General features: G+C 36.1%; 2 protein-coding genes, 2 long non-coding RNA genes and 1 pseudogene across 4 annotated transcripts; 4 read left to right on the top strand and 1 right to left on the bottom strand.

The window, feature by feature from the left end:
• Nucleotides 1–307: 307 nt before the first annotated feature.
• Nucleotides 308–8,506, top strand: LOC124458220. The gene is made up of 3 exons (XR_006953084.1): nt 308–373; nt 6,636–6,637; nt 8,496–8,506. It is a non-coding gene; the product is annotated as an uncharacterized LOC124458220 (long non-coding RNA).
• Nucleotides 8,507–8,827: 321 nt separating this feature from the next.
• On the bottom strand, nt 8,828–9,426 carry LOC124458219. The gene is made up of 2 exons (XR_006953083.1): nt 9,308–9,426; nt 8,828–8,979 (listed from the first exon to the last, which is right to left on the bottom strand). It is a non-coding gene; the product is annotated as an uncharacterized LOC124458219 (long non-coding RNA).
• Nucleotides 9,427–9,884: 458 nt separating this feature from the next.
• On the top strand, nt 9,885–12,430 carry LOC124458381 (annotated as a pseudogene).
• Nucleotides 12,431–17,405: 4,975 nt separating this feature from the next.
• LOC124458045 lies at nt 17,406–18,135 on the top strand. Its single transcript, XM_047008154.1, has 4 exons — nt 17,406–17,497; nt 17,568–17,636; nt 17,720–17,794; nt 17,864–18,135. The coding sequence occupies exons 1-4, from the start codon at nt 17,422–17,424 to the stop codon at nt 18,013–18,015; spliced, it is 372 nt and encodes a 123-aa protein (XP_046864110.1). The 5' UTR covers nt 17,406–17,421; the 3' UTR covers nt 18,016–18,135.
• A 5,327-nt stretch (nt 18,136–23,462) lies between these two features.
• On the top strand, nt 23,463–25,904 carry LOC124458382 (piggyBac transposable element-derived protein 3-like). The gene is made up of 3 exons (XM_047008408.1): nt 23,463–23,594; nt 23,820–24,638; nt 25,818–25,904. The coding sequence occupies exons 1-3, from the start codon at nt 23,463–23,465 to the stop codon at nt 25,902–25,904; spliced, it is 1,038 nt and encodes a 345-aa protein (XP_046864364.1).
• The last annotated feature ends 1,723 nt before the right edge of the window (nt 25,905–27,627 follow it).

The raw sequence follows: 27,627 nt of genomic DNA on the forward strand, positions 1-27,627 counted from the left end.
ATTTCTTGAAAATTAGGCCTTTTTAGATGTCAACATTTATGCATTGTAAACATTGCACAATTAATTAACGTAAAGAGACAAAAGCGGAAGTAGTCTTTAAGAGGCTGTAGATTTGCTCCAAGACTTTCGACCAAAATAAAAATAGTATAATCCTTGTCTAAATAACTTGGTCTTTACAATGGCACCAAACACGTGTGCATCTTTTGCTTTTTTGTAGCAAAAAATACAGTTTTTTCTATTTTGTTTCTGAAACTTATTTAATAGTACTAAATTGAATGTGGTGTCAACTTCACACTTTATGCTAATTTTGAATGTTGTGGTGAATCCTGTGGTGAATGTAAGGATGAATGTAAGGATGAATGTAAGGATGAATGTCAGGATGAATCCTGTGGTACCTTCACAGTAGTTAATTAGTGGCTGCCATGTTGGATAATTAGTGTAATTAGTGATTTTCTAAATTTTTTTTCTCCATTAGTTTATTTCCTTCTTTAAAGTCCTTCAAATACTGATAGTTTCTTATATTCTGGATGAATTACAATTGGAACAGACTGTTCTAGTATTTGATAAAGGCTTGTATTCAAAAATACAAGAAATAAGATGGAAGGAACAAGTTTTCTACAACCGGTTTGTAGTTTGTCTTGGAGAATTTTATGCTTATATGTGCTTTTGTCTGCCATATCTAAGCTTTTCAAAGATGGAGGACTTAGTATTGCCTCACATAAATACAAATATCATAGAAAAGCATTATCTGATGACTAGTAATGTTTGATTTAAAAGTTAAAGTGTTCGTCTTTATCAAACAGGACATCTTCATAGAGTCAGGGCTCGTTTCAGCAGGATCCGTTAATAGTGTTTTACATGGGAAACAATATAATAGATCAGTTTCCTGTCATAAATTGGTCTATGAAGCCTTAAAGCGTCTTAGATTTGAAGCATTTCTGGAATTGCTTGATAACAAAGAAAATGAAGGCATATACAACATTGTTTTTAACATAATGCAATCTTTTCCTGAAGAGGCATTCATAGACAACATCAACAGTCCAGAGTTTAAAGCAATTCACGAAAGTTACGACAAGTTCATCAAAAAGTCATCTCAGAAATCCAGAACTTTTTGAGCAAGTATCTGAGAATGACAGGTACAATACATGAATATTTTCATTTCATGACATTATCTTTGCAGTCTATTCCTTTCTATTTAATTTTAACGTTATGCAAAAATTGCTTGTGAGATTATCGCTTATAGCATAGAAATCCAAATACAATGATTCTATTCCCATTGACAACCGCTCTTCTGGGTTTGTATTCCTTATCTTGGCAAGCGTGGCGATTTCCTCTTAAAGTCCTGTTTTAAGAAAATACAAAAATACATCTTCCTCAACCAGTGAAATTTGTTACTGTTTATGACACTAAAAAACTTTCTTATTTGTCTCTAACAAGGACAAACTTCCTTCACATTCTTGCAGTAATCTTGCCTATGAAATAACCTACCCTGGCTGTGGTAAAACCTACATCGGCATGACACAAGGATGCATGTCTGTATGGCTCAAAGAACATGAAACCAGGCTCTCTTCTAGTGCAGTTGGCCAGCATTTCTCTGAGGGTGAAAACGTTCAATTCCTGGCTACTTTACAAAACCAGTTCTCACACTCTCGACTAAATAAACAAATTAACCAGTATGCAGAAAATTTATACAATAAAGCGAAACTACTTATCGCAAACAACATAAACAGAGATGGTGAACATTTTCTAAACAATGAATATTGCTTTTTTGATGGTAAAGTATGACACAGCAGCAATCATTCACTTGCAGCAAGTGTGTACCACCTGCTATTAAAAAGGAAGTTTATTTGGCAGTGATAGAAAATGTTAGCGAACAAAGCTGGTAGGTTTCCTGTGATGATTCATCCATCAATTCTTTATTTGAGAAATATATATTCAAAGATTATTACTATCAAACAAAGCAATCGAAGACTCACTGCAATAGCTTTGAGTTTTTTGGCACTGACGGTGAACATAGCCAAGGAATTTGCTTGCAAATCACTTTACACCCTTAATCTCAGATGTAAGCTTCACTTGGCAAGTAACTTTGATTGCAGATTTATCAAATTATGGTTCAGCAAGAGAGCTTGCTTGCATATCCTCAAGTCAATATTTGGACAGAGGGATGGTCAAGTGTAAAACAAAGGCCTTGCTGACCCAAGTAGTGTAAAAGATTTCAACTCCATGACTGATACAAAGAGACAAGTTTAATGACGCAGAAAAAGCCCACCTCAATAGCCAGCCCAAAATTCTTTGATTGGTTTGCAAAGTATTTGATATCAGTTATGAGAAAAAAATTATTGCAACCATTAGTGAGTAAGCTTGACTTGGTGCTCCTGCTCAATTTTACACTCAGAATGTTGCTGAAAGCACCAACAAAATTATAATAGCAGATGCTGGTGGAAAGAAGTGTTGGACTGTATTTTGCATGTTCTTGAAGGAACCTGTTGAATGCTTGAACAAGATGTGAAGAAAGCCCTTCATCAGATCGGGACTTAAGATTACCATCGGAATTTAAGAATCGGTAAGTTCCAAAAAGTGACTCAAAGTGAGGCAGTGTTATCAGACCTTTCTATAATGTGCTTTTGTCACACACTGCATTTATCAGGATGTGATATTAAGCATTTATCACGATGCAATTTCGTGCTGTTCATAGGCACAAGACCAATGAAAATATCAATACTAGCTTCCAGGTCCAATATAACAGATTTAAACAACTTGAATAATAAGCTCTCTTTAATTTTAGATGACAAATACCCAAAGACAAGCTCACATTGACAATTGCTTTGACAACATGTTGGACAAGCTCAAGAAATTTGAAGATGGAGTAGTTGACGAAGCTTGAGAAATCTGAGGATGGTGTCAATGGAGAAGCTCAGGAATATGAGGATGGAGTCGAGAAAGTAATTGATGGTGAAAGGGCCACACTTGGTATATCCCACGAGAAATGTGGCATAACAACATTGTCTAAAGACAACCTAAAGACTATATGGGATCTAGCTGCAAGAGTTTTCGCTCAGCCTCAAGTAGTCTTTCTCTAGCCATTCTCTTCTACAGCGACGAAGGCTTATAGTTCTGTTATTTGCTCAGCTAAACATCACAGTACAGCACAATCTACTGCAAAACATTTAATCCAAGAACGACGAATTATGTTACATTATTTGCTGTAAGTTGGACAAGTCAGTTTGATAAAGTTTTGTATATTCATTGCATGAACCACCACCTCGATCTTTGTCTTGCTGAAACTTGTTCATTGCTCGCAACCTGTCTGTGTTCTTTTCTAATACTCCTAAATGGCAACTCCATTATGAAAACTAAGATTAGATCTTTAATGCCTGAGTCGAATCATGAGATACTTATTAATGTTTCTGAGACCAGATGGAATGCTTGTCTGGATGGCTTTGACAGAATCATTGAGCTTTTTATCCACAGCTTTGTACCCTTGAGGATATAGCTGCAAATAGGTATTATGTTAATGATAAGCCTGGATCTGGTGACTGAAATGGAAATAGGAGAGAGGATGCAAAGAATTTACTCAGAGCTTATTGATTTTTCTTTTTTGGTTACTTTGGTCATCATTCACTAAATCTTAGATCTAACTAGGCCTGAAACAGTAAAGTTACATAGTAAAGAAATGGACCTCTTGAAAGCAGAATCAGAAATCTTATTTTGAAAAAACTTCTGTAAAATAGTAGAATCTCCATTGATGATGAGGATCATTCTCCTGTATGAAGAAGCTGTTTAGCTTGCTGCTAGAATTGGTCTTGAACCTAGGAAAGCCTAGAACTGTTCAACGACAAATGTACAGGACCAATTTGCCATCAACTTCCATTGAAGAATATTTCAACTAAATCTGACTGCTGTTTTCTTGATCATGCTTTAGTTCAACTTGATACAAAGTTTCCACTGAAACCCACTTATGCTATAAAGGGTTTGCCATTGTGCCTTCTGTTCTTTTATCTTTTACATCTAGCTGGAAGACTTGTGTTAACATGGTTTGTGATTATTACTCTGGGGATATACCTAATATTTTTGGTTAGCACCTGCTAAGTTGACTTAATGGCAAAGACAGTTGGAGGGTAGGATACATGCAAATTGAAACATTCCACTAGACTTAGAAAAAATTGTAGACTTGCTTTCTACCCTTCATCCTAGAAGAATGAAAATGGCTCATACTCTTTGCAGTGATGATTGAGTATCTTCATCTGCCAATCCTTCTTCATAAATTATACCAAGAATGTTTCTATGAATAAAATTTCAAAATATGTTTCTAATACAAAGAAAGAATTTCGAGTATTTAAGACATTTTGCTACCTTAAACTTTTTAAGTTTTTAATTTTCATGTATTTATGTTGCCTACCAAAATTACGTTTTGCTCAGAGTTTGTCGATGTTTACATAGCCTTGTGGTAAGAGCTGAATGAATGAAGCCTATGTCAATTATATGAGTTCGGAACCCACCCCAGCATGTCCGATTTTGTTGAATTATTCAAATATTTTGTTGTTATCATAATCCACTTAGTCTTTCATATTTTTCAACCAAAACATAAAAATGTAACAATAATCTTGGTTAGGGTTTGGGTTAGGGTTTGAATTAGGTTTATTTAAGTTTTTAAGACATAAATAGTTATGTTGGATGAATAGCATTTGAACATTAAGTTCCAATGTCGGATGAATATCCACAGCATTAAGAAAATCACTGTTCCCTTCAAATGTGGTAGCAACTTATTACCAAGCTAATTCTTTAGTTTTGCATTTTCTTTCCATAGATTGTACTTTAGTTGATTTCTGACATTCAAGGATGTTGTGCACATGATGTTTTGCAACATGCTTAGCAGTTGTTTTTTATGTACAACACTTTTGTCAAGACTTTTTGCACAGAAAATTGAAGAAGTTCAAAGGAAGATCGTTTTTTTTTGTAGTTCTATCGGTGGCATGATTGGCATCTATTAAGCACATCTGGTTGTCATTTCATGTCATCATTAAAATAGTCGTCGTTGGTCACTAGTCTGATGGCAAAACATTAAAGTTTTGATAGATTCTTCCTGGCTTTTCCTCAGATACATTATTAGTACCTTTGATTTGGATAGGTTTATCTGATGTTAACGTTGTTGAAGGAGGACGGTAAAAGAAAGAGTCGTTGGGATTATCGATTTTTCATTTTATAACAAGTGCTTCCAAATGCTTCCTGAATAAGATTTATTAATCCTTTGCATTCTTAATTATTCAAACGATCAGTGAAGCCTACATTGAATACTCTAAAAATTAAAGTTACCATGAACTTGCCCAAACATGCCCACTCATGCTCACGACTAGCTGGAATTTCAATTTATTGACTGTCCGATACTTTGAAAAGAGAGAATTCGTATGCCTTTATCATATCAAGTTTAAAGCATAAGAACTAACATATTTCTGTTGGATAATGGTCTCCGTAAAAAATATCCCTGCTTCTGTAGCTCAGTTCTTGACTGAATCATGTCTAAGAAAACAGACAGAGCGATAGTGAAGTGGAAAACTAAAGGCTGCCTGTTACTTGTGAAAAGCAGTACAAACCGAATAAGTTCCCTTCATGTAAATGCGATAATCTCGCTAGTTTGTGGGTGTCCCAATCGTCTTCCAATCCGGAAAGGCCGTACTTTAGATGTAAGTACATTCCCAAGGATGAAAAGTGTGATTTTATTCAATGGGAAGATATGGTGAAGAAGACGAACAAACGTAAAAGTAAAAACCAATCAGAAACCATCCCAAAGAAAAAGAAGAAATCAGAAAAATCCAACTCTTTCTTTATAATTGCACTATTCTTTATAATTATCCGTTTTAAGGATCATATCGTTGTGAATTGTTTTGAATAAATAATTCCAATAATTCTGCCTCGTATATTATAATTAGCTGAGTCTACAAGCAAATTCCTTCAGAGCAACACCATAAATTGAAGTCAAGTTTCCCAAAATTTTCCTTTGAACATAGCTAGCCTTATAGTAAAGGATGGGAAAAAAAGAGAAGTTAGAACGTTTAAGGGTTAAGTGTATTAAGAAAAAAGCCAAAGTTGAACGCCTTCTTAAGCAAATTGACAAGGTAATATCTAAAAGTCAGACCGACCAACCAATAGTCATTGGGTTGTAGAAGAACGTTACAAAGCTTTTGCTGCAGAGTTTACAATATATTCGGGAAACATTACATCGTGGGCGGAGAGAGAGGGTGCATCTGCGATGCATTATGGTCAGTGTAGTGGATCATAGTTGATAATTATTGATAATCTTTGAAAACCCTAAGCATCTTTCACGATTAATAATTATTGATATGAATATTGGCTTTTCCCTTATTCGTTTAAGTGGCTTTTCCCTTCGAATAAAATCATGGATGAGATAAATGCAATGAAAAATTTGGAGATTTGTTTCATTAATGAACATTTCGATGTCGTGAACATTGAAAATGATTATTGTTTATCGTACTTTGATGGGAAAAATGAAGAATTGGAGGCTGTTTTGCAGAAACTTCAAGCAATTAATTCTATTAGCTTTGTTACCGTCGAAAATCATACGAAAGAGATGAGTAATAAGAGATTTACTCAAGCAAGTAAGTGCGTACGCCAAAAAGCCGTAAACTGTATGTTTGTTTTCGTCAATCTTAGCGTAGCCTGGGGCAAAGTGCGACACTTTTTCACATTTTTTGATATATCTCGGTTGGGAAAAACTTGTTTAACTCAAAGATTGGCACAATAAATCTCAAGGCCCTTCTGATATAAATAATGGATGAAAAAACGTTCAAATATAATAAGTATCGTTTCAGTATTCCATAATATCCGACAAGTCGAAGTGTCTCACTTTCCCCATTACCTGGGGCAAAGTGCGACACTTAGCTAGGTACCTTTTTTAATAGGTAATAGGGCACCGGAGGAGAAAAATTTGAGAAAACATCTCGAAAAATATATAAACTTCATTTGTACAAACAAATCTAAGATAAAAAGATTAATTAATCTATAGAAAGCTTAAGCTAAAATGTAAGTGTTCAAAATGTAAATGTTTAAAAGTCAAAAACAACTAATCTAATCACACAAGAAACAAATTTCGTCTGATGTGCACTCCTCGTGAACCCAAGCAGTGCAATTCGTACAAACAATCCAATCAGTTTCACTTTCTTTCCAATTCCCACTGCAGACAGGGCAGATCCAGTCTGATCTATCATTCTCACATTCAGTCAGAACAGGTCTTGCAATATTCTTTTCCTTTGGTTTTCTTTTATTCTTTACCTTCGTGTTCTTTGCCTTGCCTTTTCTCTTATTTGTTTTTAAACTCTTCTGTGCCTGTTGTTCTTTCTCACTTTGTAGTTTTCTTTTATATGGGGAGCTTGTTATAATTTCAGATACCTCGGCGGCTTCTTTTGAAACAAAGTTTAGGCGTTGCCAAAATATCCTCAAATGATGTTGAGGATTGTGGGATTGTGTTCTTGGGTTGGTGATTTTGGGTGGATGATCTTGGACTGGTGCCAAAATCAGCACCAAGTGGAGAAGAAACAGGATATGTAGCAGGTGCCAAACTTTGTGTTGGAGGTGTTGTTGCTCTTGTGGTAACACTTTCATTCAAGTAAAGACATTCATCATGGCTTTCATTATCTCTAGCTTCTGGCACGTTCACCTCAATTTCATCCACACTGTTTGCAACCTCTCCACTTGTAGCAGAGGAAGTGGTAACTAACAAACATGGATCCTCCATATATTCGTGCTCTGGTACTACATCTGGATTGAATGGAACAATTCCACTTGTGCGAAAACCAGAGACAGCATTTTCTATGGTAGCAGATTTGACATAAGCTTCATTGAAAAGCTCTCCCAAATTCTCGATTTGGATTCTTCGGCCAGGGTGATTTCTCATCCACTTCTGACAAGCATTATTATAATGTGTTTTTAGTGGCTTGAAAAAAGATCTATCCTGAGGGTGCAGCTTGTGCGTTGTATGGGGGGCCAATGACAAAAGAAACAATCCATTATCTCTGGCAAGATCAATTAATTGAAGACTTTGTGTATGGGTCTTGTGCCCATCAAAAATCATCAGAGCAGGGTTTTCTTTTGTGCAATTGGTATACTTAATGAAATGCTTTGTATATTGCAGAAATAGCTCGGTGTTGATCCAACCATTATCAGAGACTCCTTGCAAAGTTCCAACTGGTGCATGATCAGTGAGAGAATCTTTCTTATTTTTCCTTTTAAAGATCATCATGGGTGGAATGTAGTGGCCAGTACCACTTGCCGCACAAAGAACAGTTGTGGTAATTCCCTTTTCACCACTAGTTACTGAGGAAACACAATGTTTTCCTTTTTTTTGTGACCACCTTCACCGGTTTGTGAACACTGGTAATTCCACTCTCATCACAGTTATAAATTCTGTGGGGTTGAAAATTGTGCTCAGTTAGAAGTTTCTCAAGATTACTGAAATATGTCCTCACAGCCGTCCTGTTCAGCCCATATACTCGATTTAAAGCAACACCTTGTGGTTTCCGTAAAGACAGGTCTGGATTTCTTTTTAAAAACCCTCGGACAAAATCTTCCCCGCAAAGTTTCTTTTCTTTTGAGAAAGGATTTGGAATCTTATTTTTGTCACAGAATTCATAAACTATTACCCTAAGGTCCATAATAGTTAGTCCTAAAAATGCATTATCCATATCTGTAATGTATTTGGCCAGCTGCTTCTCCTGGTCATTGGACAAAACAGTGCAGAATCTTCCAAGCTTATTGTGGCACATGGTATCAATGTTATCATCAGTACTCTGTTTATCCAACTTCTTCAATCTTCTATTCAATGTGTCCTTTGGAACACCAAAAGTCCTGGCTGCTTGTCTAAGGGGCATTTCATTCTTGATGACACTTTTTATTGCCTCTTTCATATTACTCTCACTCCAGGACCCGTGGTCTGTCTTTCGAACATAATTTCTAACCATGGCTCTGCTAAAAATTAAACTAGACTTTAGATTTCAAATACATATTCTATTATAGTGAAGTCAACTGAGCTTATAGTCACTTAAAACAAACAATGCATACACAGAAACGCAAGCCAAAAGAAACCAGATACATAATATCTTTTGATCACTTTTAAATATGGCGAGTGTCTCACTTTGCCCCAAAGTAGTGCGGTTTTGATAAACTCAAATATGAATGTTGTCGTAGAAACTTTTTTGAAAAACGATGATTCAGTTCAAGGAACGACATCCAAACCGCAAGACTATGGAGAAATTACCAGCATTTGCCATGTATTGAATAAAATTTTTCAACATACCTGTTAACTCAACCAAACTTTATCGAGCACAATTTGAATTCACTCGTGAATTGACTTCACGAGACGGCCGCCATGCTTTCTCCGTTTGTAAATTTCTGCGATGTTTCACTTTTCTTACATGACACAGATGACAGAGAAGCTGCTGACTGACTCTTAAGCTGCAGCTTAGTTTAACTAATTAATAATCATTGGCAAATGTTGCACTTTGCCCCGGTGTCGCACTTTGCCCCAGGCTACGCTACATCCAAGCAACTTAAATGAACACGGATAACATGAAACCAATCATGCTAATGTTAGTTAGGCCGCAAGCAAGGTTTACAAATACATGTCTGAGGATGACTTTGAAATAAAGTCGAAAATTTACAGTTCACTTCTCGTCTTGTTTTGATTGATATTTTGCAATCTCAAGATGTCCTGTTTTTTCAGAATTTGTTTTATATTATATTTTTTTAAATTGTTGGCTGGTCAGAGTTTTTGGACAAATACATGTGTTGCTTGAAATAAGATCCCGACGACGCAAATACGCTTGAATAATCCCACTTAACACACTTAATTGAAAATATCGTTTTTTCCAAAAATGGGTTAATTGGAAAACATGAAAAACAATGATCGCGCAGATGTTGTAACTCAGCTATAGAATGAATTACAATACATGTTCTCGTAGATCATGCAGTTTTTGAAGACAAAAGAGGATATCTTCCAATTTCGTTTTTTGGCAAGCCATTCTCTATAAAAAGCACAGAAACGCGGCATTGTCTCCATGGACCTAATAAGGTACGTAAATCAACATCAATGATCAATCACCAGACAACAACATCAAAGATGTAAAAAACAGTCTTTTTATCAAAAATTTCTAGTTATTAACACTGCCTATAAAAATGTTTGTAGAGTTAACTATTAAAAAATCTTATTCAGTAAGAAAGAGAATTACATTCGCTATACATTAAAGAAGAAATATTTGGGCTTTTTACATATATATAGCGGGTAAAAAATTGCGTTGCTTTATTACACATCCAGGATGGAAGAGGAGGTTATAGTGTACAGTCTGTGGGAGACCACGAATATGAAAAGAAACAGCGAGTTAGACTACAAAACAGTCGAAAACTCCAGTGCCCTGCAACTTTGCAAATTCGCTGCATCGAGATTTGATGATTACTTCATGGACAAAAACGCTTGTCAATCCAACAACGCCATAAAAGTTGCCAAACGTACGCTTCTAACTAAACTAAACGAGGCCCTTAATAAAGAGAACGCAAAAGTCCGTAGGTCCACGCGATTTTATCTAAGGATACCGCAAGCTTTGCTCACCAAAAACACCCAGTGGGAACTGAGTTATCAATTGGCCAATACGTCGATTCACGTGTCGTGAAAAAAATCTATGATTTGGTCGAACAAAATATTACCAGCGTTGCTGAAGTAAAGCGATGGCTGGACAATTTCGTAGAGAACGATCTATTTCGAGATGTTCCAAAAACACAGGTTCCCAAAAAAGCAAATCGACGATACTATCCATCCGGCAAGACATTCGAAATCACATTGGTAGAGCCATTTCTTCTTTCAAATCTTGCGACGATGAACAGGAAGCACTGGTAAGGAAAGTTGACGAGTGGAAAGCAAAAGATCCCACTTCGAATTTTTTTTATAGGATGCGAGAGGAAACGACAAAGAGAAATAACGACAGCGATAGAGTATCTGCAGAGCAAAGCTTTTTGTTTGTTCATCAAGAACAATGGCAGCAGCGTTTGTTGACAAGATATGGATACGAGCTTGTTTTGATGGATGCTACATACAAAACAACGAAGTATGCGATACCCCTGTTCTTCATTTGTGTTCACAAAAATGTTGGCTACAAACTCGTGGCGAGTTCATGTGCCAAGCAGAGGACAGAGTATCTATCAGTGAAGCTTTGAACATTGTCAAATCATGGAATCGTGATTGGACCCCTAAGTATTTCATGGTCGACTATTCAACAGCCGAGATTGGGGCGATCGAAGAACAGTTTCATGACATAACAGTCTACATCTGCGATTTCCACAGAATTCAAGCCATGCAAAGATGGTCAAAAGCAAAGAAGCACAACCTAACACCAGAAGTACAGGAAATGTTCCTGAGCCAAATGCAGAGAATATCATTTGCAAGCACAGAGAGTGAGTATGATGCCGAAGTCACCAACTTACGGAAGTCTGGATTCTATGAAAAAGTTAAAGAATATACTGAAAACACATGGCTTTCGTGTTCGGCACGTTGGGTCCATGCGTTTCAAACACAACAAGCAGTGAACGTCGTCAACACTAACAATGGCACAGAGGCAATGAACAAGCTATTTAAATACGAATATTTACCAAGATCAGTGGATAAATCTGTGAATGGCATTGCAATCACAATTGTAGAGTGTTTCATTCCTGACTCTCACCGGGGCTATATGCAAAAAAACCTTATGTTTAGTAGTGCATATGCAATGTATAACAAAAGCGTTCCAATTTAAGAGACAGATCTCCACAATTCGTAAAACATTGCCTTAAAAGTCGTTATGCTGCCACAGAGTACAATACCTCTGACATTTCAGCAGTTAATTTCCAAAAGGGGGAGTTTCATATCAGAAGTTTAGCCAACCCACGTGAAAGGCATCTTGTAAATTTGAGCAAACCAGAGTGTTCTTGCAAAGCTTGGAAGAAGACTCATTACCCTTGCAAACATTTTTTTGCAATATTTTCCGCCAATCTAGAGTGGAGTTTCGACTCTTTGCCTGATCACTACAGAAATAGCGTTTTCATTACACTTGATAATGAACATTTCACCATTATAAACTATGATATTTCAGAGAAAACAGCAGAGGAGAAATCAACAACCATAGAAACGCCGGAAGACACCAAATGCGACATCGAAAGCACTGCAGATAAATCCGAAAAGTCTTTTCATCCTGCTTTTAATTCTAAATTGTGCGAAGGAAAATTTCAAAATCACGACACACCCAAGTTGAGAAAAGTTCTTCATGAGAAACTGGATGCTATAAAAAACACGTCCTTTCTCGTTGATAAAGTTGGTGATCTTCAAGCAGCTATAGAATCGGTAGACAAAATACACCAGAAACTAATATCTTACGGGTTTTGTCCTTCTTTATGACCTGAACATCTTCATGTTTATTTTTTTTCTGTTAAATCGTCAATTTTCATCTTCGTAACTGCCACTTCGGAATAGGTACTATCTGCTTCGTTCTGTTTGTACGTCATATCACTCATAAACTTTCTTTTACCTGGTGAACTTTGCATCAATGTTGTATCTCTGTCTGTTTTATCGAGTAGCGTTTTGCTTTTGCTTTTATTTTTCTTTAAATCTGGAGTTACACTCAGTGGAATTGATGGTGATTGTTGATACCTTCCAAGCTTTGGATTCTGCTTAGGAGTTTCCGGGTCTTTCTTACCCCATCTCTCTTGGCTTGTGTGATATGTCATTTCTGGCAAATCACTATCAGATTCATTGTTTGTGTTAGCGATATTCTTTGTCTTCTTTTCATACCTTCTCTTTTTCTGTTTTTTCAAGTAAGCATGCAATCCATCACCATAATTTCGCTCACGACGTCGTATGCGCTCATAATTTTGCAGTACAAATACGTCAGCTCTTAACTGTCTTTTTCCAAGGAAGTCTTCCTGTTTGAGATTTCGCATAGCTCCTTCTATGTAGCCTTCAGTCTTAGCGTTTGCCGATGTGAACGACAAAAACTTACAAGAGCTACTTTGTTGAATTCCCCCGTTCTCCCCATAGCTTTCATATCTCCTAATAAAACACCAGACCACAATGCCATCTCACTCAAATACTTTGTAATGAAGCAGAGAAATTTGGGACAATAGCAACGATTCTCATTTACTGGTGATTTGCAGGAATTTTCTGAATCCTTCTCAACACATCCTTTAACTTTCCCAACGATGGTAGAAAACAAATCGACAAAAGGGTTGGAAGATTGGATAACTACACTATCCTCACAGTCGCTGCAATCCAAACTGGTGTGATTGCTTTCCTTCTTAAGTTCGGAAATGTATACAGAACACAATTTGTCCATGTTTTGGATGCATGCATTAACTCTTGCATATGCGTTCCTTAACATCTTTGTTTGTTTCTTGCTGCATAAACATATAATAATGTCTTCTAAAGTCGTTTGTAATTCGTGTAGAGTCCTGGCATTCACAAGCAAGGACATGGCGTACATGTTGAAACGATACAAATTTTCTTCTTTCTCCTTAAGTTCGTCTCCAGGCCGTACAAATTTTTCGGCAGAATCCAATTTCTTGAGATACCTGTGAACAATGTGCATGAAATGACTACATCCAACATGAGGTACTGTAAGAGATAAATCATTGTCAAGACTTCTTCCATTGACTATCCTGAAAGCTCTCTTGAAGAATGCAGCCATTGATTCGTTATTGAATTCCTGCAAAACTGCCATTAACAAAGCCCTTGAATAGTCAGTGTTTACCTGCCTTGGAGATGATAGATTCCCTCTATATAACTTTGATTCATCTCGCCGAAATCTTTCTAAAAATGAGCGAATATTTCCCGTTGTATGATCCGAAGTCATCATTTCTGCAACTGGAAACGATGGTTCATATTTTACTGGATGGCGTATTACTAATGCATAATAAAGGACGCGCTTCCCGTTGTGATCAGCAACCAATGTTCCTGTTGCGTCAAGATAAGAAATATCCTTGCATCTATCGTGCCACAAACGCACTTGATTCTCTATCCACATGTGAACGATGAGAGGATACATTGCAATAGTATGTACGAAACCATCGTGGGCTTTTGATGGTGGAAATTCGCGTGCAGTTTCCTTTTCAACAAGCGTTCTTCTTATTTTTTCCAGAGAGCATGCAAGGTCTTTATCTTGTTGCAACAACTGTTTTCCTTCACTTGCAATTTTTCTCATGGTTTCAAGTTTATTGCCACAGCCTGTTCTATTTCCAGATGCCATTGCATCATGGAAAACATCCTGTTTTTTCTTCTGATACATAACGGATGGCTTAAGAAGGCCACTGCAGAATTCTTCCCTGAGTTGAGCGCGTTCTTCTCCTTAAATGGGACGAGATTTTCTTTCACTATTTGTATGTTTCATGCTACCAGTGTATTTCATGTGAACAATTTTTTGATGAAAATCATCTTTACTCATTGCGAGAGTAAAGCGGCACGAACAGTCTTCAAATATACATCGACCATTAGCTTTGAAATAGATTTTGTAACGTCGCTTACGTGAGTTTTGTTTCTGAACATAATGCCTGTCGAAGATGAAACTGCAAAATGGATTAGATAGTTGCAGGTGTCCAGCAATTATCTTAGTCCAATTGTTTTGAAGGCGATTTGGTGATACATACGTGGGTACCATCTGCGACTATTCATCCTGACTTAGTGTAAACAATGCTTCTGATGGACATTATGCAGTGAAGAATGAATCAAATGTTAGTTTTGGACAATCCATCATGCGACCTAAGGTGTCATGAGGAATTGGCAAAATGTTGACAGTTGGTGGTCTTATATGAACAGCTTCTTTCGCATCAAATGGTTTTTTGTCACTCCCGTTCTCATTCCCAATTGCTTTTTTGTCTTTGGAAACATACGTCAAATCACTCCTTTTTAAGCTGTTGATTTTATAATTCTGTATTAGATCGTCGTCTCTTATTTCTCTGAGCGTTATTGATGTGTCATCTGGCATACCATCATGCTTCACATCCTCTGCCATGTCCTCGTAATTAACGTCATCTGGCATGTCATCGTAATTCACGTCATCTGGCATGTCAGCGTTATCACGTCATTGGGCATGTCATCGTAATTCACGTCGTCTGGCATGTCATCGTAATTCACGTCATCTGATGAGTAAGAGCAAACTATATTTTCTTCTTTCCAAGCACCTTCAATCTCAGCATCTTGATTCTTCGCAGTAAATAATTCGTCATTAGTTGGAACATTTGGGCTGTTAAGTCTGCTAACTTCTTCTATGACCGTACATTCATTTTCTTCAGTCAACAAATGTGCATTGGCTCGGTTTGTTTGTTTCGAACTATTTTGCACACGTGTTACACCCTTGTTTCTCATCCAGCCACTTGTTTCCTCTTCCGTTTTCTTTATGCATACAGGACACATGAATGAAACACCATCTAGACAGTTACTAAAACATTCTCCATCTTCTTTATTTTTCAAGTGCTCCAAACCAACTCATCTAGGATGATAGTACTTCATGCATCCTACCTTCTCAAAATTACACACTAAATACCAGCCAGTGTCTTCTCGTTGGCAAAAGCAATAAACAGCTTGTTCGTTGCAGTTCGGAGTGTACACATTAGGGGCACGACGCTGCCTAGTAGCAACACGAATATGACTAGAGGGTGTTGCACATGCTGACTTTTTATCTTGGAGAACAGTTTCCAACGTCTTCACTTCTACTTGCATATTTTCGTCTTTCTTAACTTGTATTCTTGCAGACTTATCATTCTCCCCTAAACATGTCAATGGTGTAAAGTCATTTGTGTCAATAAATATGTTCTTTTCACCTGATATAGGAGCTTTTGTATGCATCTCCTTTTTCCATTTCTCTTGTGATTGCATACAACTTCCCGGAATGCTAGAGCCAACAACCTACAAATATATAAAGATTATGACAGGGGTTTTACAATTGACTTGCGTTCTTTATTTTCATGCCTTGCTTGCAAATTAGCTTTGACAATAATAGAAGAAAAAATCTGCTCACTTTATTGCTCCATAGGACTTTTTTCTTGTCCCGATTCTCCAATTTTTCACTGAATGGGGGTGTCTACAAATTTGCAAACGACCGTGCATTATCTGTAAGAAGGCTTCTGTCAACAAATTTTAAACAAACCCTCACGAACAGATATGTGCATTTAACAACGTTTTACGTAATGCGGTTAAACATATTTTTTAGCTTCATTTAATCACATGGCTTTATTAGGAAAGTAAGATTTTAGACGTTTTCCTCGTTTCTTTATCGCAAAACGTTTGTTTATTCAAATGGAGTCTTTACTGTTAGGTATGTCATTCAAACAATCACTCATGCATGAAGTAAATTAAGTTCAAAATGTTTTCTTGATGAAGATAAAACAGACTAGTAAAATGAAATCAACTGAGGTCAAATTAAAGTCCAAAAAAATACAAATTATTTATGAACGCGGAAGAAACACGAGTGATGACGAATGATGACGACAAAGATTTTTTGGCTTCAATTTTTGCTTTCAGCTTTCAGGCATCATTCCAGTTCTTTAAATATTGAGTTCACTGTTTGCATGCACAATCGAGATTGCATCGTCATTGTAAAATAAGGGTTAATTACACAAACAATGTATTAATGTCTTATTCACAATAATTTACCTCCTTTTTAGCGATGTTTGTTTCCCTTTGCTGTTCACTCTCGTATGCATTTTGAAACCCTCCCCAATTTCGTCGCCACATCATATAGAGGTATTTGCGTGAATTTACTAGATTTGGATGTCCACACTCTTCCAAAACTTTAGCCCAAAAACCATCAATTTTCCACCACTTACATGCATGTATGTTGGCACAATTCAACGATACTACCTTATGAATGCTACCTTAAGAAATGCAAATTAAAATAAAGCGAGTAAATCAGAACGGTTTGGTTATTTCGTTGCCAAAAAATCAAAAAAGGCCACTGCTTACCTATTCAAAAAAGGTATGTTAATCAGCAATGTAATTTTCTAAAGTTAACTACAATCGATGAAATGCTTTTGAATATACTTCAATTAATGAAAATAGGGAACTGTCAATGTTCTATTGAGATATGCAAATCATCCCAAAATTGCAGTGCAGTCATTGGCTATGTTGTTGTAATCTTATCTCAAGCCAAAATGTCACCTCGTCTCAAAATACTAACACCAAAGCATCCTACAACATAACATCCTATTCACTGTTCACAGCTTACAGACCAGCCACTACGTTGAAATCTAAACAGTTGAGTTGAATCTCAAAAAAAATATCTCTTCGCCAATGGGTAATATTTTTGAATAGAAGAAAGAAAAGTTCATCAATATTTTCATATTTTCTTCTAACAACAAGACTAATTTTTTATTATAGATGCTGACAAAAACGAGGAGGCAATGCGCGAAGTGGCTACCCCAAACAGTGGGGGAAAAACCATAACAATGGACGACGAAATGCTCCAAAGATTTCGCTGTAAATAAAAATATCCTTTCAAGTCAATCTAATGAGCTTTATAAAATAGTTATATATTATAATTTTACAGTGTTTGAAGAACATTTGCGGAAAAATGGAGAGGTTCCGCCGAGCGAACAACAAAGTCAACGTACCCAAGGTGCAGTTTTATATTGAAAATAAATGTTCGAAAAACCTCATTTTTCTTAGCCGATAAAAAATTCTCTTCCATTTTAATTTTAGCTCCATCTATTGAGCATCAGGAGCCAACAGATCAACCAATGCACCAAGCGTCGACGCAGTCCCAATTTTTAAGAGGTAATTCATCTTTTATAGGAAGTAACGCTAGAACTATTCAAGTAAAATGAGTGCGAACACTTTTTACAGATGTGAGATGCTTTATTTGTGGGCAGCTTGGGCACAAAAAGTGGAGATGCCCACAAAACAAAAGAAGAAAGCCACGGGGAAGAAGAGGGGGGCAAAAAAAGTTATTCATATATATTAATGTATATGACTTCAAAATGAATAAAAAACTTTAAATACTGTTGTCAGCTAATTAGGCATGTCGTTTGATTCACAAGTTAGACGCCTTTGTTTGCAATAGAACGGGAACCGCTACTTATTTACATATTACGCACATTGGTAACCATATATCAACAATGATTTTGATAGTGTTATAGACAGATTTTGGATATGATATAAACAGATTTTGGATATGATATAGACAATAAAAATATCTACAAAAATGGCCAAGTTTAAAACAATTCTACCGTGTAGTTTTTTATTTACAGGCCTTTGTTTAGCAATGACTTGAAAATCTCAACTTAACCCTGTAAAGCCCCTTGTGACATATGTGTAACATTCCTTTCAGAGGACTTCTGTATTCCAGCTATTCTAGTTTTTTGATAAAATTTTGCACCAATACCCAACGTGACGTACTTGTAACACAAAATGAGTGAATTTGATTGGTTATTCTATATATGGCGATCAGTATCCAATATACAAATTGGCCATCATCAACAAGAAGTCCAAAGTCCATCAACACACATCAAATATGTTTGATATTTTTGATTATATAAGGTATGAAATTACTTTTTTATATATATTTGAGCTTTTTTTAGTGTTTATTTTCATATTAAATCAATAATGTGCTCTAGATTCAAAAGGTATGTGTTATTTTACTTCGTCAAAACTTTTGTGTACATTGGTGTCACATTGGGCTTTCTGCCTCATAGCAGATAATATAGAATGTTGGAATAAAGATATAATGGACGCAGTATCGCTCAGAAGCAACATGATAAGGTAATTACTTTGTATTGAATAAGAATAAGAGAATATAAAGACCATGTAAGTAACATTGGAGTCAAAAATCTGCTCACAATGCCCAATGCCTAATAGTCAATATTATTAGAATTATAATGTTTAAGTAACCATTTTAATATAACATAACCAAATACAACGTGCAGTGCAATAGAACAGAATAAGAAAACTAAAAGATATAGAATGTCAACAAGACAATGAACTTAGTATATATATAAGTGTTAGTGCCAAAGTCCATGATCAAGTATCCAATCATGTATCATCATTATAGATATGAATTTCCGGTATCATATTACTCTAATAATACGTTTATATCCCAATACTCCCACTTAATGATTATACTTGAATCAGTTGAATGTTCATTGTTCTTTAATCTTGATAGCGCCTAACATGTTCCTGAATTTCTGAAAAGTATCTTTACTAAGTCCTTTTGTAAATATATCCGCTAACATATTCTCACTGGAACAATATTTAACAGAAATGATATTCTCGTGAACTTTCTCTCTCACATAATGGTATGCCACATCTATATGTTTTGTCCGAGAGTGGAATTTCGGATTTCTTGATAGCTCAATAGCCCCTTGGTTGTCTTCATAGATGATGGTAGGCTCTTGTTGTGTTATTGAGATACTATCCAGAAGTTTTCTCAACCAGACTCCTTCTTGGCATGCTGTACTTAAAGATACATACTCGGCTTCTGTTGTTGATCTTGCAACATATCCCTGCCTTTTGCTGCACCAACTCACAGTATTCCCATTAATTTGATATATGTACCCTGTAGTAGATCGACGTGTCACTATATCTCCACCCCAATCTGCATCTGTATATCCTGACAATGTTGGATCATTGCCATCTGTGGTAAATTTTAGACCATAATCCAATGTACCTTGAATGTAACGTAGGATCCTTTTAACTCCTCTCCAATGCTCTAGTCCTGGTTTTGCCATAAACTTTGATAAAGTTCCAACTGCAACAGCTAAATCGGGTCGACTTATCAATGTAGCATAGTTTAAGCATCCAATTGCCATTTGATATTGCTTCACATTAACTGGATTCTCACCTTCACTTAACACTTCATACTTCTTTCCAAATTCAAGTGGTGTTGAGACTGCTTTACAATTTTGCATGTTGAATCTTTTCAGTATTCCTTGTAGATATTTCTCCTGATTAATGGTTAATGTTCGCAATCTTCGATTTCGTTTTATACTCATCCCTAGCACATAATGAATCTCACCAAGATCTTCAACATGGAATCTATTTGCAATTCCTGACTTTTCTTTTTCCAACATCTCAATAGAATTGGAGAAATGGAGCATGTCGTCAACATATAGAGGCATTCCAGCACCTTGCAGCTTGCTTTAAACCATATATACTTTTATTAAGCTTGCAAACATATTCAGGATGATCTTTGTCAACAAAACCATCAGGCTGCCGTAAATAGATTTCTTCCTCTAATTCTCCTTGAAGAAATGCAGTTTTTACATCTGTTTGATGTATTTACCAATCACACATGGTTGCCACAGCCAATAATGATCTGATGGTATTATATCTTGCCACTGGAGCAAACACATCTTCGTAATCTACTCCATATGATTGAGCATAACCTTGAGCAACTAATCTTGCCTTAAATCGTTCGATTGAACCATCAGCTTTTCTTTTTACTTTGTAAACCCATTTACTCCCGATTACGTTTTTGTTTTCTGGTAAAGGTACTAAATCCCAAGTATGATTATCTTTCAACGAATTGTATTCTGAGATCATTGCGTTCTTCCATTCATTCGCATGTTCTCCAGTTGTTGCTTCTTTTATATTGTTGGGTTCACTGATGTCTGCAGTTAAGTCGCTGACTGTGTAACATTCTTCGTTGAATCTTTGAGGTGCTCTTCGTATCCTTTCACCTTTGAGTTGTCTAACCTCATTCATGAATTTCTCTTCGTAAGAATTTTCTCCCCCTCGATTGCAATCATCTACTTCTCTTGCATCAACATTACCGTTTTCATGTTCAGCATTTCGATCTTCTATTGATTGGCTTTCATCATTGCTATTTACATGAACATCATGTACATTACGATTTTCTTCATCTTCAATGAGTTTTTGCTCACGCTGTTTGTTTTCAAAGTTATAAAATTGCTGCTCTAGAAACATAACGTCACGACTTTTATAAAACTTCTTCGACATTGGATCAAATACCTTAAACCCTTTCGTCCCATCAGGATAACCCATGAAAATTGTCTTGAGAGATTTTGCATCCAACTTTTTCCTTTGCTCTTTAGGAATGTGCATATATGTTACGCAGCCAAACACTTTCAGATTACTTACATCAGGTTTTATCCCAAATAGACACTGATAAGGAGTCATACCGTCCAAAGCAATTGTTGGACTTCTATTTCGAAGATAAGTTGCTGTATTTACAGCTTCAGCCCAGAATTTATTGGGTAGACGTGAGTGCATCAACATACTTCTTGCTGATTCCATTATCGTACAATTCATCCGTTCTGCAACTCTGTTTTGCTCTGGGTTATACGGAACAGTTGTTTGATGTGTGATACCATTGTCCTTTAAAAACGACTCAAATTCTTTTGATTGATACTCACCACCGTTGTCTGTGCGTATAATCTTAACTTGCTTACCAGAGATATTCTTTGCATAGTTGAAAAACTCTTTAAATTTTTCCAAAACTTCGCTCTTGTTCTTCAAAAAGTATACTTGTACATATCTGGTGTAGTCATCGATAAAGGAGACATAATATCGAGATCCACCAATGGAATTCTCTTGTATCGGTCCACATACATCACTATGTATAATTTCGAACGGTTCCTTAGCTCGTTGGAAAAGAGCAACGATGCTGTTTTCCCAACACACAAGCTTCACAAAACTGATTTTTACCTGTTACATTGCCTATTCCATCGACCATATCATTCTCGACGAGTTTCATTACATTGTTTATTCCAAGATGTCCCAATCTGCAATGCCATAAATTCAAATCTGAATCAAAGCTTTGTTCTTTTGCAACATTCATATAATGCTCGACAATTTTCAAGATGTACAGTTTTCCTTGTAGTTCTCCCACTGCTAACAGTTTTGAATTTCGTCGAATGTTACAAACATCGTTTTCGAAAGTAACAATAGCTCCAAGTCTTACCATCGCTCGAACAGATAATAATTTTCTATTTATGTCAGGTAAATACAATACATCCTGCAAAGAGATGTTTTTGTTTCCGTCGCCAAGAATAGCTTTTACCTTATAAGTTCCTTTGCCATACGCTAAAATAGAGCGGTTATCTCCAAGGTTTACTACACAGAGTTGCTTAAATTCTACGTAATTGCATAAGCCTTCCAAATCGTAAGTCATGTGCTGGGTTGCACCGGAGTCGATAATCCAATCTGAATTCCTTGTAATGTTTGATGAATTTGAAATCAACGCATCACCATTATCGATTTCGCTATTTTCTTCGTTTTCTGCAAGCTGAGCAGACTTGTTTCCCTTATTGATTGAAGAGTTGCCACTGTTTGGAAACTGCTTCGTCTTCTTCTGCGGACAGTCTTTTGCTAGATGCCCTTTCTCGTCACAAATGAAACACTTGCCACGAAAGCCTTTCTTTCGATTATAAATGTTCTCATTCTGACCACCACGTTGTTTCCCACCTCGAAACTTGTTACGTTGCACGGAAAATGCATCCTCTTTTCTGGTCTCGGAATCTTTAGCTCTGTCTTCATCATTTAGTATCATGTTTTTCACTTTCTCATAAGAAAGTTCATTCTCACCAACAGCATCCAATGCCGTTATTAATGGCTTATATTTATCTGGCAAACTAGCCAACAGGGTCATTGCCAGTTCCTTATCATCGATACTTGCGCCCATTTTTTTAGTTGTATCATCGATACTTGCGCCATTTCTTTTAGTTGCTCGTGTAATGATTTTAAGTTGTTTATATGCTCCAACATATTCCCTCCAACATGAAATTTTGACGAATAATATTGCTGGCGAAGACGAACCTTTTGAAGTAACGATTCCCTGGCAAATTGACTTTTCAAAGCGTCCCACGCTTCCTTTGCCGTTATCGTTTCTCTCACGTGCACTTGCTGATCCGGCTCGATAGCCAAGCAAATATACGTCCATGCTTTTTTCGCGGAGGAATTGAATCTCCTTCGAACATCAGCACCGGCATCGTCGTTAGGAGCAATCGCACTACCTTCGACGAATTCAAACAAGTCCATGCTTTCCAAATATAACCGCATGTTGAAAGCCCATGACCGGTAGTTCGTGCCATTCAATTTTGCGAACTTAAGAGCGCTATCCGAAAAAGACATTGCTTAAGTTTTAAATTACTTATCTTTAGTAGGACAGTTTGCGTCCTGGGCCCATAACCTATTAGAATTATAATGTTTAAGTAACCATTTTAATATAACATAACCAAATACAACGTGCAGTGCAATAGAACAGAATAAGAAAACTAAAAGATATAGAATGTCAACAAGACAAAGAACTTAGTATATATATAAGTGTTAGTGCCAAAGTCCATGATCAATTATCCAATCATGTATCATCATTATAGATATGAATTTCCGGTATCATATTACTCTAATAATACGTTTATATCCCAATAAATATTTACTACTGGAAGTGTAGACTGACTTGCTAACACTAGAATGAAATCTCTAGGTGATGGAAAGGCAACATTTTGATGCTCACAATGTTCTCGACATCCTTGATTGTGACAATAGTGATGCTGGTGATTCAGATAGCAGCAGTGACAACGAATGTTGGGAACAGATACAGCTAAAAGCTTTGCTGATTGTATTGGTTTTTGTACAAATGAAATTTAGATTTCCTATTAGTTTGGCTAACTGACACTGGAATAAACCAAAATAGAAATGCTATAATAGCAATAAAGAAGATTGATTGTTATCAAATATCAAAATACAAATAAACTTGTCAGCAATTTTCAGTAAGGCTGATTATTCAAGAAGCCAATCATGCTAACCAGTACTTTTTTTCACTTGAAAATATTTTTTTCTGTAGGGAGAATACTCTGGCAGCAGTGATGATGATGGTAAGTTTGAAAATGTGAGTGGGGAAATTGATGATAGTGATGACAATGATGATAACATGCCCCTAGCTTCAATACGAACAAGTAAGCCGAGTTGGAGAAAAACTTCATTTGTTGTGTCGGAAACTAGTGTAACATTTACTGGTCCAAACATTGAAGCCCCAGTGAACATGGAAACAAAAACTCCTCTTCAATATTTTAAGCAATTTGTGAGTGATGATATGCTTCAAAATTTGCTGACAAGCACCAATGAATACAGTGTCCAAAAGTCTGGAAACTCAATAAACACTAATAAAAAAGAGATAGAACAACTCATCTGTATGTTTTTTCATATGGGGCTTGTAAGGATGTGGAATGGAGTTCGACAGTATTGGGAATCTGCTACTGCATACAGTCCTGTTTGTGATGTCATGAGTCGTAATCAATTTCAGCTTTTGTTGAGAATGCTTCATTTTGTGAACAATTTGTTGGTATCTGACAATGACAAGAGAGACAAATTGTGGAAAATTCGACCATGGCTTGAAAAAATGAGAGAAAACTGCCTGAAACTTATTCCAGAAGAGCACAATTCAATTGATGAAATGATGTGTAAATACAGAGGAAGGACAAGTCCCATTCGACAATATATCAAGAGTAAACCACATCCATGGGGATTCAAGGTCTGGTGTAGAGCAGGTGACAGTGGAATATTGTACGATTTTGATGCTTACCAAGGTGGAAATGGGAAAAGAAGTCAATTGGGCCAAGGAGCCGATGTAGTACTAAAGCTGACCTCAACTTTTTTGAATGTGGTGATGAATGTTGTGTTGAATGTGGTAATGAATGTTGTGTTGAATGTGGTTCCCAATGTGGTGCCAATTTCACGGTAGTAACGAAAACATCCCTCTGCACACATCGTTCAAAATTAATGTAGTTGCAGTACGACAGCTGACAGGGTCCGGTAAAAAAATTCAACCTCTTTAAAAGTATTAGATTATTCTAAAGACAAAATAGTTAAGAAATCTATTATCGCTATAAGGAATAAGGATAATATTTGCTGTGGCCCTTTCCTATCTGTAGCATAAGCCATAGCAGACAGGCATTCGAAACTTAAGCTGTTTAAACTAGGAAGTATTGCACAGAAGAAAGAAGCTTTAAAACTTTACATAAAGATAATATTTCTCCAGGTCCCTGTGGTCTCAGCAAAATATCCAAAGGATTCTGCCTGATTACTACAATGTTGTCATTAATTTTAATGCAAGAAACACCGTAATTCTGAGGGCCCGTAGAAGTAAGAAGTTCTGTATAGGCAAGGGGACCATCACAATGTTATAAATCCGATTAAACTCCCAGCTTTCCCTGGCAAACGTTTTTATTGTGATAAATGCTTCCAGTACTTCAACAGTGATTTAAGTCATGTGCCATCTAGGTAAAAAGTTCAAAATTGATGTAGTTGCAGTACGACAGCTGACAGGGTCCGGTAAAAAAATTCAACCTCTTTAAAAGTATTAGATTATTCTAAAGACAAAATAGTTAAGAAATCTATTATCGCTATAAGGAATAAGGATAATATTTGCTGTGGCCCTTTCCTATCTGTAGCATAAGCCATAGCAGACAGGCATTCGAAACTTAAGCTGTTTAAACTATTAAGTATTGCACAGAAGAAAGAAGCTTTAAAACTTTACATAAAGATAATATTTCTCCAGGTCCCTGTGGTCTCAGTAAAATATCCAAAGGATTCTGCCTGATTACTACATTGTTGTCATTAATTTTAATGCAAGAAACACCGTAATTTACGAGGGCCCCGTAGAAGTAAGAAGTTCTGTATAGGCAAGGGGACCATTACAATGTTATAAATCCGACTAAACTCCCAGCTTTCCCTGGCAAACGTTTTTATTGTGATAAATGCTTCCAGTACTTCAACAGTGATTTAAGTCATGTGCCATCTAGGTAAAAAGTTTTTGTTGAAAGATCATTTGTGCTTTATGCAGCCTGAAGAACCAAAACGGCGTAACATCAAACTGATATTTCATGACTTTGCGAGAGACTTTTCAACTGGCGAACTTATCGTAAATTAAGCTGCTGCTCAGTACTCTGACAGTACAGATTCATTTTTAAAGGCTATAATGCCTTGAATGAGTTTTGCTTATTTTTCTTTTACCAAGAGCAAATTGGTTTTACAGCCTTTGCTCATAACGCCAAAGCCTTTGATGGTATATTCATTCAACAGTGGCTAATTGACATGGCTAATTGACATGACATTCCACTGTATAATTTCGTAAAAGTACTATTGCTAATGCACATTTAATATAATCGACAAGTTTTTTGAAAATAGACATGTTTCGACATCTCATGATGCCATCTTCAGTATGAGTGAAATAATAAGTAATACAAGGTTTATATAAAAGTAATATGATACATAAATTACAACAATAAAAAGGAGATAAGAATAATTAGAATAATAAAAAGGAAATAAGATAAATTAATGGGAGCGTCCGAGCGTATTATAAACTAAATATTGTATTGAATTTAAAAAAACTTGAACATTGAGGTCAGGGTTAGTTTTGTTAACCAACATTATGAAACACTTCTGTACAGATATTGACATTCGACTAATTTTGATATCATTCAAAATCAAAAACCTTTTCTCATTCAAAGACCCAATCCCTGATTCAATTAAATCTCTGGTGGTATATGAAATCAATTGCGCAGTATGTAATTCCCGATACATTGGCGAAACTTCGCCATTTATCCACCAGAATCAGGGAACATACCACAACAGACAAAACCGACACCTTAAATCTCACTCATGTAAAACCAACTATTCACTTTCTTGCTTCAAAATCTTCGACACAGCCTACACCTCATCTTCTAAAACTGCTTTCTTAAACTGCTTTCTAAAACTGCTTTCTAAAACTGCTTCATCAACAAGTTTATCGTTGCATAATCTTTTTAAAATTACATGCTGTATTTCGCGTTTAGACATTGAACTTTTTAATACGACCTTAAGATATTTTGCTAAAGCTTTTAAATCATCTTTTCTTAATTTCAAAATATTTTCATACGTTGGTTCCACCATAAACTCTTCTGGTTTAAATGCAGACATGTTGAAACAACTGGTCCACAAGTTTACTTTGATAAATGATTTTTCTCTTTTTGTTGTTTATAAAATATTGATGTGAAATTTTGTTGTTGAAATTATTGCAATTTGTTTTGGATTCTATTTTCTTTTTCGTTTTGACTTCTGCTTAATTGAGTAACTTGAAAGAGTTCTTTCCCAGGTGGGCCCCCAATTTTGTTACGAACGTCCCGACTAACAATAAAAATAGCTGCTTTTGGTTCAATTGCTCTTATCAAAAGGTAAATCTTTGTGGAGAAGTTGTGATCAATTCTTAAGATATTTATTTAATATACTAATAATTTTAATATAAACGTTATAATATAAATGTTTAAGTGTTCAAACTTATCTAGGACAACTGCTTTCAGTGACTCTTTCGTTGATGGATAGAATGTTCTGGATTCTTTGGTTGTTTTCGTAAATGGTTTGTTTTCTTTTACTTGTGGCTTTCTTCTGATGTGGACTTCTACTGAGCACAAACAAAACTACATCTTTCATTTCTCTGCTTATAAGTGATCGTACAATGATGTAGGATTAGCCGCTTGCGCGTAGACTGTGGTCAGTTGATTAACCACGTCCTTTACGTTGTGTGTGGTCAGTAGGCTGACCACGTCCTATGCATAAGCTTTTCCTGTTATTGTGATTATCATACACATGCATGTATGAGTAAGGCATTTTACAAA

Source organism: Xenia sp. Carnegie-2017, unplaced genomic scaffold (assembly GCF_021976095.1).
Source record: "Xenia sp. Carnegie-2017 unplaced genomic scaffold, XeniaSp_v1 HiC_scaffold_6, whole genome shotgun sequence".
NCBI lineage: Eukaryota > Metazoa > Cnidaria > Anthozoa > Malacalcyonacea > Xeniidae > Xenia > Xenia sp. Carnegie-2017.